This window comes from Rhinopithecus roxellana, chromosome 8, assembly GCF_007565055.1.
Source record: "Rhinopithecus roxellana isolate Shanxi Qingling chromosome 8, ASM756505v1, whole genome shotgun sequence".
In the NCBI taxonomy this organism is placed as follows: Eukaryota; Metazoa; Chordata; class Mammalia; order Primates; family Cercopithecidae; genus Rhinopithecus; species Rhinopithecus roxellana.
The window spans coordinates 70,889,753-70,911,463 of NC_044556.1; the positions used below are offsets into that span (position 1 = coordinate 70,889,753).

Consider the following 21,711-nt stretch of genomic DNA (forward strand, 5'->3'; position numbering starts at 1 on the left):
ACTTAAGGCTGAGAGAGATGGAAGTACCTTGTTCAAAGCCACCTAGCTAATAAGGGGCAGGCTGAGCTTCAGCCCTTGCATTTTTCAGACTCTAAAGTTTATGTGTGTGCCTAACAGCCCACTGATGGCTGCGTGTTTGCATTGTGAAGGATGGATTGAAGGGCCCATCTTTTCAAAAAATTGGAATTAGGAAGAGATTTATGATGTGGTAGAGAGATTGGAAAGGCGCTGACAGTAAATATTGGAGATTTGACAAAAGAATATATTAGCTTTGTAAAAGTGGGAATATTTCTAGGTTTCTAGTTTTTTGACTGGATATTAGTGATGCCTTTAACAAGGCCTTAATAAGAGAAATTCTGTAGCCAAATTGATTTTTAGATTTCAATTGAGAAGTAAGAGAAAATTAGGAATCTCTTTCCCACTTGAGTGTACTTAAGAGTCATCTAAGGCATCTTTTTAAAACTATGAACTCTCGGTAGCCTCAACACACACACACACACACACACACACACACACACACACACACGTATGTTAATTCATTAGGGTAGGGCCCAGGAATCTATAGTTTTATTTTCCTTCTGGGAGATGCTGGCATAGTTTACAAGCCATACTTCAGAAGCAGTTCCTGAAAAGTAATGATAGTACAATGATGGTGACATTTGGCATATATTTGCCTCTTCAGCATTCTTCCTTATGATTTCCATCTTTCTTAAAAGTATTTTGATAGTCTTAGATTGAAATGAGTGGTTGACGTGCAGTCCTAATTTGTTATTTTAAACGTAGTGCACTTCACAAACCCTAATGTGGGATTCAGTACCTCGTGTTTCTTATGAAGAAAAATGCTATGCCTACAAGAAACCTCGCCCTTGATTTTTCCCAGTAACCTGTACAAAGCTCTTTTCTTTAAAGCTTCATCTGTATCTTCAAAATGTAACTAGTTAATTTTCTTTTTGGCATGCAGATTGCTCTAAACTGTATGGTGAAGTTAGCCAAGGGCAGGCCCCATCTTAGCCAGTCAGTGGTTGAGACCTTGTTGACTCAGTTGCACAGTGCTCAAGATGCTGCCCGGATTTTGATGTGCCATTGCCTGGCAGCCATTGCCATGCAACTGCCGGTGCTGGGTGATGGGATGCTTGGTGACCTCATGGAGCTGTACAAGGTGATTGGACGATCAGCCACAGACAAGCAACAAGAACTTCTGGTAAAAAGCCACATTTTGAATCTCCTTTGAATGACTAGGATCTGGTCTAGTGGGAATTACTTTTAAGTTAACATTACTGTTTGACTTTACTTAAAAAACAGAACAAACAATGGGTTAAATTCATTACCTAAGACCAGAGTGTGCTGGTGTCAAAATAGAATTGGCTGTATGAGCTTTTTACTTTTTTCACTTGTGATTTAAAAAGCCATGTTTTGTTCACCTCTAAAACTGCTTTCTTCCTAAACCCTGTCAAATCAGCTTCGTATAGCCAAAGCCTTCAATCTCATGTTTTTCTTTTATTACAAAGGACAAAATGAAAATGAAACTTTTTTCTTCCTTATACAAAGTAAATAATGAACTAAACCCTGTTTTGTACTTCAGAAAATAGAAGTTAAAAATCTAATGACAATAATGACCATAAATTAGCCCAAATTTATGTTTTCCATTCCAGGACCTCTTTAGCTGTTTAGGATTCAGTTGAGGCTTCTGTAGACCCTTGGGGTTAGGAAAGATATATGCTTAGAAAGAAACAGAAACTGTGGAAGCCATAAAATGTTTAGTTGAAAAGTTCTGCAGGACTGAGAGTAGACTATATTCTAAATAATTATAAATTAAATGAAAGTTGTAAGATCGCCATTCCATATTGTGGGAAGAAATATAATGAAATGACTTATTCAAGCCTGTTTTATATTTAATCCTCCAGAGGGAATTGTATAAAAGATTGACCCCATCTCATCATTTGCTGCCAGAAAAGGTTACCTTGATGACCAAATGTATGGATCTTTATATGAATCAGCTTTGAAATATTAAGAGGCAATTAGCTAAGTTGTTTATTATGAAGTGGCATTTTGAACTAATGGTCCTGATATCTTAAACTACTACTTTAAGATAGTCTTAAATTACGAAATGTAATACTGAAAAATGTAATACTCAAAAAAATCTAAGGAATAATACAGTGAAAACTCTTCCGTTCATTATCTAGCTTAAGAAAAAGGTATTAACAGTTTAGTTGAAGCCCCCTGTGTACCTTGCTGATAGCATCTCCTCCCTTCTCTTAGGTAACCACTATCCTGAATTTGATATTTATCATTCTCATGCCTGTTATTCTTTTACTACCAAAGTATATATCCCTAAGTAATATGTAGTATTTTGCATATTTTTAACTTTACGTAAACTTTATCATACTGCTTGTAATCTTTTGCATTTTGCATATTTTTGCCTATTTTCCTTGTCATCTATATTGGTAAGTCTATCTCTAGTTTATCCATTTTACTTACGTATCTCATTGTGTGATTATGTTATATAATTTATTTATCCATATTGTGGATATTGCTTCTACTTATTCGCTGTTATAAAGAGTGCCCTGAGTGAATGGAATAAATTGCTTAATGACTTCAAAATAAAAAATTAAATAAATGTCAATGGAAAACAAATTTTGTTCTTTTGCAGTGGGCTCTAATTACTTTTCCTCCCTTTGGGGTAGGTTATCAATGACACTGGATAAAATTAAATGATTTTCTTGGTTTTCTTCTTGCCCAATGTTAGGTGAGTTTGGCTACTGTGATTTTTGTAGCAAGTCAGAAGGCATTATCTGTGGAAAGTAAGGCAGTAATTAAGCAGCAGCTTGAAAGTGTCTCCAATGGATGGACTGTATACCGTATTGCCAGACAGGCTTCCAGAATGGTATGTGTTACCCTTCTGAGTGAACTGGGTTGGCGGAAATGTCAGGTCATGTACCTTCAACTGTATGATTATTAGTTGTAGTCAAAACTAAAAATAAAGTTGAAGTACCTTTTAGTCATGGGTTCTGAAGATGAGGAAGGAAAGGACCTGATTTTTAACTTTTATCATAAAAGAATGGTATATATGTTGTTGGTATTAGTAATGAGGAAGTTAAAATCTGGGCCCTTTCTGGCTGTAGGTTGTTAGTGCCACTTTCATTTTGCTCTGTATCGTTATAACCAAGGCCACCTACCACCCGCTGTTTCTATCTTCCTTTCTCAGTATACCACATCTTTGTTCCTCTCCCCAACCGTGTCATTCTGAAGTAGAAATGGGAAAGCTTTAGTATGCTGTACTCTTCTCAGCCATATGGAAAGCCTAACAAGTTTTATTAATTTTGTTTGAGAGGAAATAGAAACCTTGGTTAGTACAGAAATCCTGGCCGGGTGGGGTGGCTTATGCATGTAATCCCAGTACTTTGGGGGAGGCCAAGGTGGGCAAATCTCTTGAGGCCAGGAGTTTGAGACCAGCCTGGCTGACATAGCAAAAGCCTGTCTCTACTAAAAATAAATAAATAAATAAAAAGTCCTTTGGGGAGAAGTCCAGAGACCAAAGTTTGAGAAAGCATTACTCTAGGTGATTGAAGTGCATGTTCTTAATTTTATGTTGCTTCTCAAATGGGGGAGGAGCACACACTCTTAGCAGGACAGTTCTTTATTTTACTGTTCTGTCCCAAGCATTGCAGGACATTGAGCATCCCTGGTCTCAGGCATTAAGTGCTATTCACATTTCTCCCAACAACTATGCCTTTTCCCCTGGGGTTTCTCTTACCCACTAAATAGTTTATTTAGAATAGCATTAAAAGGTATTTATACTTTCTATATTTTGGGCTAAAGTTCTAGACTTGGTTTATAGTTAATTCCATTTATTTTCTCTTTTGGAACTGTTTTAGTAAAGAATTTCAAGCATTATGTTACATAAAAGCAACTCAGCATATTTTCTCTGAGGAAATATTTAGACAGAGTCTCAGAGAATTATATAATATGAGGAATGATTCTTCAGACATATCCAAGGTTTGGGTTTCTCTTTTAGCTGCTGCATCAACTCTTTCAATGTAAGAACCTCACCATGTGCTCCTTCTATTCTTTTTTCTTTTCTTTTTTTGTTTTTAGGGTAATCATGACATGGCCAAAGAGCTTTATCAGAGTTTGCTGACTCAAGTGGCCTCAGAACACTTCTACTTCTGGCTAAATAGTTTGAAGGAGTTTTCACATGCAGAACAGTGTCTCACTGGGTTGCAAGAGGAAAATTATAGTTCAGCACTTTCTTGCATTGCTGAATCTTTAAAATTCTATCACAAAGGGATTGCTTCCTTAACAGTAAGTCCTCTTAATTCACCTTGGGTGATGATGACTTTTGTGAGAGTTCTCTCCTTTCTCTTTTTGGATTGGCCTATTTCAACTAACTTGAGAAACTTGCTGATGTGTATTTGACTATAAGAAGTAGGTCATGAAAATAAACCCTTAACCTTTTCCCCTTTTTAACATTCTTAGATTGATAGAAGTTTATCATTTTCTTGTTATAAAGAATTGGGTACCACTTTTTAACATAACAATGTGAAGAGGATTGCTGAATCCATGCAGAATGGGTAAGTGGTGTGGAGATAGGATCCTCCCTCTACAGACTCTTACTAGTAAGATTCCAGCCTGCATGCATCAGTACCACCATCAAACATAAACCCCTGACCTCATCTCATACCTGGCAACTACTGACTAAGTAACTAGAGTTTCTTGCTTTACAGATAAAGAGAAATTATCAAAGATTCTAGTGTCCCACTTTGTACCACTCTGTGATATCCTCCTACTCCACATTAACCATTAGCTAGATACAATTTCTGTTATCTCTGCCAAGAAAATGAAAGGGTTGCAAAGGGATCCTTATGTTTCCTTGAAATTAGTTAAATTCCTAAGTAGGAACCTATTCCCTAAAATCAGCATTTTTTGTATTAATACAAGGGCTTTTTCCCTTTAAAAGTAAAGAAGTTATATTATCAACATTAAACATTTTAAAAATACTGTCACATGACTTTTAAAATTGTATATATTGAGATGGGACCATAAAACTTTTGGTACCTGTTTACGTACATTTATAACATATCTAAACTATTTTGAATGGTGGGCTATTTCAAAAGAAATGTTTCAAAGCAGAAAAAGCAGGTGTCACTAAAGAGAATATTCAGACTACTGTGAGGCACATATATTTTGAAGTATTTTATATATATTTTTTTTGCTAGGATTGATTGATGACTGTTTAAAAAAGGAGTATAGGCTCTTCTCTATTTAAAGGGTAGCATTAACTACTTTGATTCTTTCTTGATTATTCTGGGAAGAGATTGTTGTTTCCCATATTAGACTAATAAATGCCCCAGAAAATTAAAGGTATAATTATTGATTCAGATCAATAGAACGATTTCATTTTCTAGTTTATGTGGAGCAGAAAATTGTTAATTATTTAGTACCATAAGTGGTAAGAACTTTGGACAGATAGGCTCACAAAACAGTGAGGCAGATGGAATTAATTTTATGAAAAATTATTTTGAATATTTAATACTCGGTTAATGATTTCTATGGTATGTGTTGTATTTAACGAGGGTTGACAATAATTAAGTATTGAATTCTGACACAGGAAGAAAGCACTTGATTCACAGAGAGGAGACCTTATCTTAGTCTTGGTTCTGCCATTAACACAGTGTGACTTTGGGTAGGTCATTGGGCCTCAGATACTCTCCTTTTGAAATGGAGTTATTTTATTCAACAGATCATAAACATTTGCTATGTGTCAAACACTGTGCTTTTAGGATTAAGAAAAACAGGAAATAATTCTTCACTTGAGTGTAGACTATAGGGAAAGGCAATATGATCCTCAGAGTTGTTGGAAACTTCCCACAAGTCTGATTGTATTATATACTCTCAGGGGTTTTTTGAGGACTTTTTTTATGTTTATTTTTTAACCTGTTCATTTGGTAAGTGTGGATTTGACAGTTGCTTTCTGTCTTTTTAACTGAGTAAATATGAGCATGTACTGCCCCTTTTAACTTACTGATGTGAATGATCCATACCTGAGATCGTACAGCTTTGAGGATCATGCTTTTTATCTGCTTCAGCCACACTAAACAGGAGAAGTTCAAAATTCTTTGTTTATGGAGACCCAATAGCAAAGTTAGGTGTTTAATTTCTCAATACAATGATTAATGATAGAGTTGTCTTTTTTCTTAGGAATAAAAATTCTAAAAAGTGTTTATATTAGCTTTCTGTGCTGTGTAACAAATTACTACAAGGTTAGTGGCTTAAAACAATACCTATTTATTATTTCACAGTTTCTGTGAGTCAGAAGTCCAGGCATAGGCCAGGCGTGGGGGCTTATGCCTGTAATCCCAGTATTTTGAGCCCAGGAGTTTGAGACCAGCCTGGGCAATGTTGGAAAACCCTGTCTCTACAAAAAAATTTAAAAATTAGTCGGGCGTGGTGGCATGTGCCTGTGGTCCCAGCTACTCAGGAGGCTAAGGTGGGAGAATCGCCTGAGCCTGGGAGGAGGAGGTTGCAGTGAGCTGAGATTGTGTCATTGCACTCCAGCCTGAGACTCTGTCTCAAAAAAAAAAAAAAAAAAAAAAAGTAGTAGTAGTAGCAGTAGTAGTAGTCCAGGTATGGCTTAGCTGGGTCCTCTGCTCATGGTATCACAAAACTGTAATCAAGGTGTCTGTGAGGGCCAGTCTCAGATATCTGAGGCTCCAGGAGGCTCAGGGTCCTGTTCTAAGATCATGAATTTGTTGCAGATTTTATTTCCCTGCACCTGAAGAACTTGTGGAACCTGGTTCTTCCAAACCAGCAAGAGAATCTCTCACCCTCTTTTAATGGCCTCAACTGATTAGATCTGATTTACTCCAAATGATCTCCCTTTCTACTAATCTAAAGTCAATTCATTAGGGACCTAAACCATATCCTCAAAATCTCATCACTTTTGGCATATTCCATTAGTTAGAAGCAAGTTTTGGGTGCTATCCACCTTCAAAAGAAGATGTTGTAGGTTTAGTATTCCTTAATGTAAAATGCTTGGAACCAGGAGTGTTTTGTATTTTGAGGTTTCTTTGGATTTTGGAATATTTTCATTATGCCAGTTGAGCCTCCCTAATTCAAAATTTGAAATGCTCCGATGAACATTTCCTTTGAACATCATGTCAATTTCAGATTTTGGAGCATTTCAGAATTTGGATCATTTCAGATTTTAGGTTTTTAAACTAGTGATATTCAGCCTGCCCAAGGTGTGGATACCAGGGAACTTGAATCAGAGGAACCAGCTTAACATTCTACCTACAATAGTGTTTTTCTTTTTTTATCGTTTAATTTTTGTTATTAAATATTGAATAGGCATAATATCTACATATGTATTATGTAGGGCATAAAAAAACACAACAAATATCCAAACATCCAGTTAGAAAATAGGACATTATCATTACCTTTAAAATTCTTATATGCTTGTGAATATCACCCTGGGTAACATAGCAAGACGCTGTTTCCTAAAAAAAAAAAAGTAAAACTCTTATGTGTGCCTCCACATTTGTACACTGTTTCCTTCCCACAAAGGTAACAGTACTTTGGATCTTGTGTTTACTGTTCCATTGCCTTTCTTTATAATTTTTTCTTTTTCTTTTCTTTTTTTTTGAGACTGAGTTTCACTCTTGTCACCAGGCTGGAGTGCAGTGGCATGATCTCAGCTCACTGCATCCTCCACCTCCCAGGTTCAAGTGATTCTCCTGCCTCACCCTCCCAAGTAACTGGGATTACAGGCACTCTTTACCATCCCTGGCTAATTTTTGTATTTTTAGTAGAGACAGGGTTTCACCATATTCGCCAGACTGGTCTCAAACTCGTGACCTAAGGTGATCCACCCACCTCGGCCTGCCAAAGTGCTGGCATTACAGGCGTGAGCCCGATGCCCAGCCCTTTCTTTATAATTTCAACGTGCTTCTTTGTAACTCTAAACAAGGTTCTGTTTTATGTTGCTTGTTTTTGAATTTTATATAAAAAGGAATCATATTTTTCTTTGACTTGCTTTGATCATCTAAATTATGTTCCTAAGATTCATCTGTTTTGTTGCAGGAATCTGTAGGTCAATTTCCCTGCCATATAGTCTTGCATCATAAGAATATACATCAATTTATTTTCCCACTTTAGTGTTGATAAGCATTTTGATTTTTCCAGTTTCTTGCTGTTACCAACGTACTGCTCTGAACATTCTTGTACATATCTTTTGATGCACTTACTGCAAAGGTTTCTCTAGGACAGTGGTTCTCAACCAGGGATGGTTTTATCCTCCAGGAGATATTTGGCAGTATCTGGAGCCTTTTTTGGTTATCACCACTTGCCCAGTTGTTACTGGTATTTAGTGCAGAGGCAATGCACAGGAGAGCCTCCCTCAACAAAGAATTATTCAGTTCAGAATGTCAGTAATACTCAGGTTGAAAAAACCCTTCTCTAGGGCAGTGGCCCTCACTCAGAGCTGTGTATCTGCCCCTTGCTCCAATTTGGAAGTGTGTGTGGATGTTTCTTTTTGTCACAGTGATGGGGAGTTGGGAAGCATTCCTACTGGCAGTAATGGTCAGTGACTAAATAACTAATCTCCTAAAATGCTAAGAATACTCCTGTTCCTGTTTAGAGATATTGCTGTAAGATATTACCGAAGAGTGGAATTGCACAGGTTATGTACATCTTTAAATTGACTAGCTAATACCAGGTTTTTCCCAGTGGCTTTACAAATTTAAAGTCCTCCAAACAGTGTGTAAGAGTTCCTATTGCCATACGTTTTTCTCTTTGTCTGGTAGGTTCTAAAGCTATGATTGGCTTTTCCCAGATTACTAATACAATTAGACGTTTGTTTCATGTGTTTGGCCATTTGTGTTTTATTTTCTGCAAAGTTCCTTTTGAAGATTTTTACTAATTTTCCTACTAGTTTCTGTGTCTTTTTCTTACTGGTTTATAAGAGTACTTTATACGTTCTGGATACTAATCTTTTGTTATATGAAATGCAGATATTATTAGATTTGTAACTTTTTTCCTGCTTTTTGTGTTCTGATGAATAGCAGTTTTTAATTTTAATGTAGTCTGAGATCTTTTTTTTTATGGTGTGTGTTTTGTTTGTGTTGAAATTTCTCTCTACTTCATGCCCATTCCAGTTACTACCTTCACCTTTCTCCCAAGAATTAGTGACTATTTTGATTTCTAAAACTATGGCTTAGTTTGGCCTTGTTTTCCAACCTTATTTAACGCATGCAGTATTATTCTTTTGATTCTAGCTTTTTTTGCTCAGCACTGTCTATATAATATGATTCATTCATGTTTTTTGTTGTATATGGCAATTGTTCATTTATTTTTATTGCTGAAGAGTATTCCATTGGATGACTATTATACAATCTGTTTAGCATTTTATTGTTGAGGAATGTTTGGCTTGTTTCCAGTTTGGGGCTGTTAAGAATAAATCAGTTATGAACATTCTTATACATAACTTTTGATACAGATGTACCTTTCTTCTAGGTGGTAGTGCCTCATCATAGGACATACTTAGGTTCAGCTTTAGTAGGTGACTGCTAACCAGTGTTGCCCCTGTTGGTTTCCAGTTTAACCAGTATTGTATCCAAATGCCTTTTGGGTTTTGTAGTGCTTTTTGAATGTATGGCTTGATGACCGATCAGTTTTGGAATATTTGGTCATTCTCTCTCTCTCTTTTTTTTTTTTTTTTTTTAGACAAGGGTCTCAATCTGTTACCCAGGCTGTAGTACAGCAGCGTGATCTTAGCTCACTACAGCCTCATACTGTACCACTGCACCCAGCTAATTTTTTAAATTTTATTTTTGGTAGAGATGGGTGTCTCACTTTGTTGCCCAGGCTGGTCTTGAACTCCTGGCCTCAAGCCAGCCTCCCAAAGTGCTGGGATTACAGGCATGAGCCACTGTACCTGACCGTTACTTCTTTAGATATTGCTTCTGTCCCTTTTTCTTTCATTTAGGGCTTCAGTTGCACCTGCATTAATCCTTTTTACCAAGTCTCATATATCTCTTACATTCTCTTCTCCATTTTCCATCTTTTTATCTCTCTGCATTTCCCTCTAGATGTTTTCTCCTGTCCTATGTTCTAGTTCATTAATATTTTTACTGTTTAATCTGCTGTTAAACCCATTCATTACATTCTTAATTTCATTTATTAATATAAGTAGTGGCAAAAATCATACTTTTGCACTAACCTAATATATATTTTTAGTCCCAGACTTTCCATTTGCTTATTTTATATTTTCCACTTTTCAACTAGGCTTCTCCATCTTGTCATTTAATTTTTTAACATATTAATCATAGTTATTTTAAAGTTCATATCTGATATCTCTGCTATCTGGATCTATTGTTGTTTGTGTTTTTTACTTTTTTTCCCCTCTTGGTTTGGGGAGTTTTGTAATTTTTGTATGCTTGGTTATTTTATTTTTTCCCTACATGCCAGCACTGTCTTTCCAGCTCTGTCGCCCAGGCTGGAGTGCAGTGGCACAATCTCGGCTCACTGCAACCCCCACCTCCTGGGTTCAAGCAATTCTCCTGCCTTAGCCTCCTGAGTAGCTGGGATTACAGGTGTGCACCACCACGCCCAGCTAATTTTTTTGTATTTTTGGTGGAGACGGGGTTTCACCATGTTGGCCAGGCTGGTTTCGAACTCTTGATCTCGTAATCTGCCTACCCTGGCCTCCCAAAATGCTGGGATTACAGGTGTGAGCCACCGCTCCCAGCCACTTGGTTATTTTTTATTGAATTTTGGACAGTGTGTTTGAAAAATGATAGGTATTTACATTATAAGAGCCTTAAATTATTTTTCCTTTCTTTTGACAGGCGCTTAGGGTAAGGGTGGATGACCTTAATTCAGCCAAAGATTGAACTGATTCAAAGCTAGGCTTCAGTCCTTGTGAGAGCCAGCATATTTTTGGGTTCTCCTGATTCCTAGGGTATAGTTCTTTGAGGTTACAGCAGAAAGCCTGAATGAAGTATTTTCCACAGTCCTTTCTAGTTTTATGAGACCCCTGAAAGCTCTGCTCAGCTTTTCAGTAGCAGTTTTCAAATTAGCGTATGTCAGGGCTACCTTTTTGGGTTTCCCTTCTCTTCATGATTTTGGTTCCACAGGTCCTTATAACCTTAGTAGTTCTTCAGTGCTTTCACATAGATACTTTAAATATTTTGTTCCATTTTCCCAGCTGGTCTTAGTAGGAGGGCTGGTTTAATCTAGTTTCTCCTAGCTTTAGGCTTGGCTTATTCTTTTAAAAACTGACCTTATGCTAAGTAAAATAAGCCAGTCACAGAAGACTTATACTGTATGGTTCCACTTATATGATATCTAAAGTGGTCAAATTCTTAGGAACAGACAGTAGAATAGTGGTTGCCAGGGGCTTGAGGCAAGGGAAAAGGGGGAGTTGTTTGTTTAATGAGTATAAAGTTTCAGTTCTACTAGATGAAAAAAGTTCTAGAGACCTCTTTCACAATAATATGAGCTTATCAGGTAGCTTTTTTCCAGCTATATTGGTTTCTTTAGCTAGCTCTGTTTAGAAATTCAGTGAAATAGTATTAATTATATGCCTGTTTAACACACATTTAACTCTATATGTTTCGCCAGAAAAAAAAAAAAAGACTATTTGGATAGTGGAGACAATTCTGCCAGCCATTCTTCTCAATTAGCTTATACCCCAGAATGAAATTAGAAAACAATTAGAAAACAATTCTGAGTTTGTTGTTCCTTCATCTGGCTATGTTGAAATAACTGGAAATAACTCATTCCTGAGGAATTTTCAGGGGTAATTTTGATTATACACAATGTTTCCTTTATCTCCTGATGTTAGAACCCAACCTCTGTTTAAGCTTTAGCCCCAGTGGAAAGAAAAGGAAATGAGATCCCTTTATTTCTCATTGGCATTATTCATACTTCTGTAATCCAAACCTTATTTCTTATACATCTCCTAATGTTATTAGATGATATTACCCTTTAAATAAAAGTCTTTGACTTTTATTACAAATCTGTCTCTGTGTTCTTTTTGAACACAAGTACTGTATGTAGCACTGCTTTCCTTCAGTATAACATGGTCTAGGATGGCACAATCACCTTCAAGGTTATCATCAATCAAATATTTCTTGTTAGAGATAAAGCCAGAGTAGCAGCAGATCTCCTTTACTACAACATCTTTCTTCTCTTTCAGTTTTATAATGTGTGTTAGAACAGTATTGCCAGTATTTTTTGTCAGTTAAGATGGTTGGTAGTATTTATATAACTGTATCACATACACTTTCTTGTACCCCTGTCCCTTTTAAAGTTGCTGAGAAACATAAATTTAAAATAGCAAGTAGCAGTGTAAGAGGCAGAGGAGGTGGGGGGATTTATCTTCCTATAACAGCAAATCAGATCTCATCTAAGAAATTAAAAACAATTTAAGTAGTCTCTTTAATGTCCTAATCTGTGCTGTTTCATGATTACAACAAAATAATTCTGAAGGTTGAAAACCACAGAATTAAATATGTTGAGTATAGTTATTACTTCTACCTTATATAAAAGGTTTCATCAAGGGCCTTTGCAGTTTGAGAGGAATACTAGAGCAAGCATACATTCTTAAAAAGGATACGCTTTTATACTGTTGGTGAGACTGTAAACTAGTTCAACCGTTGTGGAAGACAGTGTGGCAATTCCTCAAGGATCTAGAACTAGAAATACCATTTGACCTAGCCATCCCATTACTGGGTATATACCCAAAGGATTATAAATCATGATGCTATAAAGACACATGCATACGTATGTTTATTGCGGCACTATTCACAATAGCAAAGATTTGGAACAAACCCAGATGTCCATCAATGTTAAACTGGATTAAGAAAGTGTGGCACATATATACTATGGAATACTATGAAGCCATAAAAAAGGATGAGTTCACACCCTTTGTAGGGACATGGATGAAGCTGGAAACCATCATTCTGAGCAAACTATCACAAGGACAGAAAACGAAACACCCCGTGTTCTTACTCATAGCGGGGAATTGAACAATGAGAACACTTGGACACAGGTTGGGGAACATCACACACTGGGGCCTGTCGTGGGGTGGGAGGAGTGCGGAGGGATAGCATTAGGAGATGTACCTAATGTAAATGACGAGTTAATGGGTGCCGCACACCAACATGGCACATGTATACATATGTAACAAACCTGCACGTTGTGCACATGTACCCTAGAACTTAAAGTGTAATTAAAAAGAAAAAAAAGAATACGGAGAGTGGTTTACTAATTTGTAGAGTAAAATCTGAATGCTACCAAATAATGAAACAGATCATTTGACACTTAATAGTAGAGACGGCTATGCTAAGGTCAGTATGAGATAAAATTGGCCGGATAATGTTGTAACTGACTTCTAGAACCCCAAAATCATGTCTGGCTCTTTTGCTGAAAGACTAATGTGAGATAGTATCTAAGAAACAGCATCAGTGTGTTTTAAGTGGGTCATGTCATAGAGGAAGATTTTCACTATGCCTCCATTTATTGTTAAATTAGCACATTTTTAATATGTGCCTTTTGTTAAAACTACATAGTGCTAGGATCTCCACTAGGACAGTTGCCAAATAGTTAAAGGTTTTCTTAGTTCTCTGTCCACCCTGGCTTGCCCTACCATTTACCTTTTCTACCTAGCTAATGCTACCCAAGACTTACTCCTGACACCCCTCCATCTTCATTGAAACTTATTTGTGTGTTATAACCCCTTCTTCCTTGGTGTCCTCTCTGTGCTTTCTGAAGTCTCTATTCAGAAATTATTTTTAAAATTAATCTGGGCTACAGGAGTTTGAGGCCAGCCCGAGCAACATAGTGAGACCCCGTCTCTACAAAAAATTAGCTGGGCACAGCCAGGCGCAGTGGCTCTCGCCTGTAATCCCAGCACTTTGGTAGGCTGCGGCGAGCGGATCACGAGGTCAGGAGAACAAGACCATCTTGGCTAACATGGTGAAACCCTGTCTCTACTAAAAATATAAAAAATAAGCCGGGCGTGGTGGCACGCACCTGTAGTCCCAGCTACTCGGGAGGCTGAGGCAGGAGAATTGCTTGAACCCGGAAAACGGAGGTTGCAGTTAACTGAGATCGTGCCATTACACTCCAACTTGGGCAACAAGAGCCAAACTCCGTCTCAAAAAAAAAAAAAATGAGCCGAGCATGGTGGTGCGCACCCTTAGTCCCAGCTACTCGAGAAACTCAGGTGGGAGGATCATTTGAGCCCAGGAAGTTGAGGCTACAGTGAGACATGATTGTGCCACTGCACTCCGGCCTGGGTGATAGAATGATTCCCTGTCTCAAAAAATAAAAAAATAAAAAATAAAGAAAAAGAAAAAGAAATTTGGGCTACTGTGGAAGCAGGTAACTTTGAGGCAATGTTCGTTTTTTAAAAACAGTGACTGTCTAGAAACATATTTCTCCTGCCCTTATCTTTCTTTTTCTTTTTGCCCCCAACTTTTCAAGGTTCCAGTGATGGGAATTTCAGACTAGGAAGGTAGCAAGGTAATAGTGGATTTGGGGGATGGTAATGTCCTTGAAGCATCCCTTATGTGATTTTCTTTCTTTCTTTTCTTTTCTTTCTTTCGACAGAGTCTTGCTCTGTCACCCAGGCTGGAGTGCAGTGGTGTGATCTCGGCTTACTGCAAACTCCGCCTCCTGGGTTCATGCCATTGTCCTGCCTCAGCCTCCCAAGTAGCTGGGACTACAGGTGCCCACCACAATGCCCGGCTAATTTTTTTGTATTTTTAGTAGAGACGGTTTCACCGTGTTAGCCAGGATGGTCTCGATCTCCTGACCTTGAGATCCACCTGCCTCAGCCTCCTGAAGTGCTAGGATTACAGGCGTGAGCCACCACGCCCAGCCGTGATTATCTTCTTGATGATGTTCTTGACAACCCACATATTATGGGGTCTTCGTGAATGTAGGCAGTAAGGAACCTTTGAAAAGTGATTGTACATACAGTTTTTCAGAGCTGGTGTTTAGTAACAATGTTTTTCATTCTAATATTACATTATTCTTTTTATCATTTAGGTCTTTATCCATCAGTGTTTTTAGAGAACTACTGCCCTTGACCACAAACTGATAAATACTTGGTACTGCCCCCCATCTCACTGTTATGTTTACTTTGTCTTAAATATCTCTTTTTTTTTTTTTCCAGGCAGCTAGTACACCACTGAATCCTTTAAGTTTTCAATGTGAATTTGTAAAACTCAGGATTGACCTTCTACAAGCCTTCTCTCAACTTATCTGTACTTGTAATAGCCTGAAGACAAGCCCTCCACCTGCAATTGCCACAACAATTGCCATGACCTTAGGAAATGACCTTCAGAGGTGTGGTCGCATCTCCAATCAGGCATGTCTTAACTTTCAGTGCATTTTTTATTTACACTTTAGAGGTTTTTGAAGTTATAAGATGAAAAGTTGTGAAATTTAAAATCAGTGGTTTGACTCAGACATTATCATAAATGTTTATTAACTCAACTGTCTAGCTGAAAATTGGCTGATGTGTTATTAGAATGATAAAGTGATTGATGGTATCTCAATGGGTGCTACATATTTATATAAAGAGAAAGGACATAGATTTTTTTTTAAAAAACTTGAGAATATTTATAACTAAACTATTTTAGTGGAACTTGAAGAAGCTAAAATACAAATGTTTTTGTTTCTATGTCATATATAATAATCGTGTGAACATGTATAGTTTCATTTGCCATTTTTGTTTTTATTTAACAAAGTTTATGAAAATGAATGGAATGACAGTGAAAAGACTGCAATATTTTTTTGAGTTATTGTTTAAAGATGCTTTTTTATGTTTTGATATTTGTGTTGTTTATACGATAATGAAAGCATGTTTATTTGTCATAATTGATTTTTTTTATAGATGAAACAGTCCATGGAAGAATTTCGAAGCCTTGCTTCTCGATATGGAGATCTTTACCAGGCATCTTTTGATGCTGACTCAGCAACTTTAAGGAATGTTGAACTGTATCCCGAGCTTGCCCTAGTATTTCTTGTTCTTTTTGGAAGTATTCTTTTAAATATAGACTACCTCAGATATGCTTATCTACAAAATACATGTTAGATAACCCTACAAATTTATTATATAGTTTCCCCTTTAAAATATATAAGCAGAATAATCTTACTTTTTAACTTTACCCAGGTGATTTTAACAAAAAATGGTGATTCAAAGGTGTCTTTTTTTTTTATATCCAGAAAGAGCATCCAAAGCAACATCCAAAGCCAGTGTTGTTTACCTGTGCTCACTTGAGCTACAACAGACAGCACAACACATTTTCCCACCAAAGAACTTGTGTTTCACCTCACCTTTCTTTGTGGCTAACAGTCCTAGTTTTTATCACCTTTATTAATGATCTTTCCAGTAGCATTAGTTGTCACTTTTGTTTTGTTTTTGTTTTTGTTTTTGTTTTTGTTTTGAGATGGAGTCTCACTCTGTTGCCCAGGCTGGAGTGCAGTGGCATGATCTTGGCTCACTGCAACCTCTGCCTCCTGGGTTCAAGCAATTCTCCTGCCTCAGCCTCCCAAGTAGCTGGGATTACAGGCACGTGCCACCCCAACCTGGCTAATTTTTATATTTTTAGTAGAGACAGGGTTTCACCATGTTGGCCAGGCTGGTCTCAAACTCCTAGGCTCAACTGATCCACCTAAAAGTGCTGGCATTATAGGCGTGAGGCACTGTGCCCAGCCTAGTGGTCACTTTTAAACCCTTCCTAAGTTCTCCGTATTTTCTTATTAGCAACTTCACTTTGAAAGGAAGGAATGGAAATTCTTTTTTTAAGTTGTAGTACTTACCAATCAGTAGTTCTTGGCATTTAGTTTACTGATTGAAACCCAGTGAGTGCTGTGGGCCCCCTGTCCTGCAAAATGCATATATTCAGAGACACCCAAAATATGCATATAAGTTTGGGGGGGTTGCCGGACCTCTTGAGCCCTAGATTAGGAACCTCTGGGATAAAGGCTCCTTAGACCACTGTGTTTTGTTTTTGTTTTTATTTTTTTAACTTGTATCAGTGAAACGTTTATTTGCTTGTCCCAGACTCCTATGAAAAACCCCTATATCTAAGACAGATAAAAACAGAGTTGCTGTAATTGAATCATGGGGTCTATCACTTGATTTCCCCTTCCCACAGTAGTAGCCTCCGAAGTACCCTTCTTGGAACAGAGTCTGAGGATCGCTATTATAGACAATGTATATCCCTTAAAAAGAAAAGGTAGAGCCCCAGACCATTCGAGTTGATAACATTATGATTACTTTCACTAGGCAATCAAATCTTGACCCGTTTAGTGTTCAGGTAATATAAACCTATAGTGGGTTTCTTCTCTATTTTCATATGTAACCTTAACATCAATCCAGACAGCAGCAGAGCTGTTTACTGATATCTCATGCAATAGAAGCCCTGATTTTGGATCCAGAATCAGCAAGGTAATTCTAATATTAATAATAGTTGAAGTTACAGAACGCTTTCTATACATTGTCTTACCTAATCATCAGAATCATCAGAAGAGTATTTTGGAACAAGTATTATGGAAGTAAAAACAAAGAGGAAGAATTCTTCCAGCATTTTCTCCGAGTTACGTAACTAGTGACAAAACATAGATTTTCTGACTCTGTTTATTTGCCTCCTGCCTCCTGTTTTCGATAAGTTAACATGGAAAGATAACTGGGAAGAAATTCTTTGAATATGAACAGTTTCTTCTCGTATATTATAATTAAACTGTGAAAAATTGAGTTAATGATACAATTAAACTTGAACTTGAGATTTTTTTCCTTTGGCTTCTTAAACCAAAATATCCCTGATTTTGCTCTTTTAAATTTTTCCCTTCCCCCAGTAACTAATTAATTATTCAAAATAGTTGTTTTCATTAAAGAATGATTCCTTTTTCTTCCCATTATAGTATTCTCTTTTTGAATATGCATTCTCTTTCTTTTTTAAGTTCAGTGTTACATGTGCAGGTTTGTTATATAGGGAAACTCGTGTCACCAGGGTTTGTTGTACAAATCATTTCATTGCCCAGATTTTAAGCTTAGTACCCCTGGTCCTCTTTTTCCTCCCACTTCCACCCTCAGGTAGGCCCCAGTGTGTGGTGTTCCCCTCTATGTTTCCATATGTTCTCATCATTTATCTCCCACTTCTAAGTGAGAATGTGTGGTATTTGGTTTTCTGTTCCTGTGTTAGTTTGCTGAGGATAATAGCTTCCAGCTCCATCTATCTTCCTGCCAAGGACATGATCGTCTTCTTTTTTATGGCTGCATCGTATTTAGTGATGCATATGTACCACGTTTTATTTATCAGGTCTGCCATTGATGGGCATTTAGGTTAATTCCATGTGTTTGCTATTGTGAATAGTGCTGCAGTGAACATATGTGTGCATGTGTCATTATGATAGAATTATTTCTATTCCTTTGGGTATGTACACAGTATGGAATTGCTTGGCCGAATGGTAGTTCTGGTTTTAGCTTTTTGAGGAATCACCGTGGTGCTTTCCACAATGGTTGAACTAATTTACACTCCCACCAACAGTGTATAAGGGTTCCCTTTTCTCTGCAACCTCACCAGCATCTGTTATTTTTTAATGATTTAATAATAGCCATTCTGACTGGTGTGAGATGGTATCTCATTGTGGTTTTGATTTGCATTTCTCTAATGATCAGTGATGTTGAGGTTTTTTTCATATGCTTGTTGGCCATGTGTATGTCTTCTTTTGAAAAGTGTTCATGTCCTTTGCCCACTTTTTCGTGGACTTGTTTTTTTCTTGTAAATAATTTAAGTTCCTTATAGATGCTTGATATTAGACCTTTGTCAGATGCATAGTTAGCAAAAATTTTCTCCCATTCTGTAGGTTGTTTAATCTGTGGATAGTTTCTTTTGTTGTGCAGAAGCACTTTAGTTTTGTTAGATCCCATTTGTCAATTTTTGCTTTTGTTGCAATTGCTTTTGGCATCTTTGCATTGAAATCTTTACCCATGCCTAGTCCTGAAGGTTGTCTTCCAGGGTTCTATCATTTTAGGTTTTACATTTAAGTCTTTAATCCATCTTGAGTTGATTTTTGTCTGTGGTGTAAGGAAGGGGTCCAGTTTCCATCTTTTGCATGTGACATCCACTTATTCCAGCACCATTTATTGAACAGGAAGTCCTTTCCCTATTGCTTGTTTTTGTCAGCTTTGTCAAAAATAAGATGGTTGTAGGTGTGCATGGCCTTGTTTCTGGGCTCTCTATTCTATTCCATTGGTCTGTGTGTCTGTTTGTATACCAGTACCATGCTGTTTGGGTTACTGTAGCCCTGTAGTATAGTTTGAAGTTGGGTAGCCTGATGCCTCCAGCTTTGCCCTTTTTGCTTAGGATTGCCTTGGCTGTTTGGGCTCTTTTTGGTTCCATATGAATTTTAAAATAGTTTCTTGTTCTGTGAAGAATGTCATTGGCAGTTTGATAGGAATAGCATTGAATCTATACATTGCTTTGGGCAGTATGGCCATTTTAACAATATTGATTTCTTCTATTCATGAGCATGGAATGTTTTTCCATTTGTTTGTGTTATCTCTGATTTTGTTGAGCAGTGTTTTGCTTTCACCTCCCCAGTTAGCCATATTCCTGGGTATTTTATTCTTTTTTGACAGTCGTGAATGGGAATGCATTCCTGATTTGGCTTTCAGCTCGACTATTATTGGTATATAGGTATACTAGTGACTTTTTATGTTGATTTTATATCCTGGATCTTTGCTGAAGTTGTTTATCAGCTTAAGGAGCTTGTGGGCCAAGACTGTGGGCTTTCCTATATATAGTATAATGTCTGCACACAGGGATAGTTGGACTTCCTCTCTTCTTCTTTGGATGCTCTTTATTTCTTTCTCTCGCCTGAGTGCTCTGGCCAGGATTTCCAATGCTGTGTTGAATAGGAGTGGTGAGAGAGGGCATCATTGTCTTATGCCAGTTTTCCGGGGGGAATGCTTCCAGCTTTTGCCCATTCGGTATGATATTGGCTGTGGTTTTTGTCATGGGTGGCTTTTATTATTTTGAGGTATGTTTCTTTAATTCCTAGTTTATTCAGAGTTTAATATAATGGGATATGAAATTTTATCAAAAAGCCTTTTCTGCATTGATTGAGATGATCATGTGGTTTTTGTCTCTAGTTCTATTTATGTGATGAATCACATTTATTGATTTGGATGTGTTGAACCAACCTTGCATCCCAGAGATAAAGCCTACTTGATGGTGGTGGATAAGCTTTTTGATTTGTTGCTGGGTTCAGTTTGCCAGTATTTTTTGAGGATTTTTGCATCAATGTTCATCAGGGATATTGGCCTGAGGTTTTTGTTGTTTTGTCTCCACAGGTTTTGGTATCAGGGTGATGCTGGCCTCGTATATGAGTTAGGGAGGAGTCCCTCCTCCTTAATTTTTTTGGAAAAGCTTCAGTAGGAATGGTGCTAACTCTTCTATGTATACCTGGTAGAGTTTGGCTGTGAATCCGTTTTGTCCTGGGCTTTTTTTTGGTTGGTAGGCTATTTATTACTGATTCAATTTCAGAGCTCATTTTTTATCTCGTCGGGGATTCAGTTTCTTCCTGGTTCAGTCTTGGGAGAGTGTATATGTTCAGGAATTTATCCATTCCTTCCAGATTTTCTAGTTTGTGTCCATAGAGGTGTTCATATTTCTGTGGTGTCAGTGATAATATCTTCTTTGTTGTTTCTAATTGTGTTTACTTGGATCTTCTCTCTTCTTTATTAGTCTTGCCAACTGTCTATCAAATATATATTAATGTTTTTTTCAAAACACCAACTCTTGGATTTGTTGATTTTTCGAATGGCTTTTTGTGTGTCAGTCTCCAGTTCAGCTCTGATTTTGGTTATTTCTTGTCTTCCAGGTTTGGGGTTGATTTGCTCTTCATTCTCTAGTTCTTTTAGTTGTGATGTTATTTTGTGAATTGAGGTCTTTCTAACTTTTTGATGTAGGTGTTTAGTGCTGTAAATTTCTCTCTCAATCTCTTAATTTCTCTCTTAATCTCTATGTTACAGAGATTCTGGTATGTTTCTTTGTTTTCATTAGTTTCGAAGAACTTCTTGATTTTTGCTTTAATTTCATTACTTGCCAAAAAGTCATTCAGGAGCAGGTTATTTAATTTCCGTGTAATCGTATGGCTTTGAGCGATTTTCTTGGTATTGATTGCTAATTTTATTATGCTGTTGTCCAAGAAAGTGGTTATTATTTTAGTTCTTTTGCATTTGCTGAAGATTGTTTTGTGTCTAATTGTGTGGTTGATTTTAGAGTATATGCCATGAGGTGATGAGAAGAATGTATATTCTGTTGTTTTTGGGTAGAAAATTCTGTAGATGTCTATCAGGTCCATTTGATCCAGTGCTGAGATTAGGTCCTAAGTATTTTTGTTAATTTTCTGCCTCAATGATCTAATACTGTCATGGAGTGTTGAATTCTCCCACCATTATTGTGTGGGAGTCTAAGTCTCTTTGAAGGTCTCTAAGCACTTGCTTTATGAATCTGGGTGCTCTTGTGTTGGGTGCATATATATTTAGGATAGTTAGGTCTTGTTGAATTGAACCTTTTACCATTATATAATACCCTTGTCTTTTTTTTTTTTTTTTTTTTTTTAATCTTTGTTAGTTTAAAGTCTGCTTTGTCTGATTTAGGATTGCAACTGCTGTTGCAATTTTTCATT

At 37.1% G+C, this 21,711-nt stretch overlaps 1 protein-coding gene across 2 annotated transcripts in view; it reads left to right on the forward strand.

Annotated features, from left to right (window-relative positions):
- Nucleotides 1–21,711, forward strand: part of INTS7 (integrator complex subunit 7) — a 101,832-nt gene that overhangs the window by 59,085 nt on the left and 21,036 nt on the right. For both annotated transcript variants that reach the window (XM_010372483.2, XM_010372484.2), the window contains 6 exons: nt 962–1,201; nt 2,747–2,884; nt 4,096–4,302; nt 15,182–15,376; nt 15,905–16,008; nt 17,396–17,464. In XM_010372483.2, the coding sequence (XP_010370785.1) occupies nt 962–1,201; nt 2,747–2,884; nt 4,096–4,302; nt 15,182–15,376; nt 15,905–16,008; nt 17,396–17,464 (953 nt within the window). The remainder of the gene's footprint in view (nt 1–961; nt 1,202–2,746; nt 2,885–4,095; nt 4,303–15,181; nt 15,377–15,904; nt 16,009–17,395; nt 17,465–21,711) is intronic.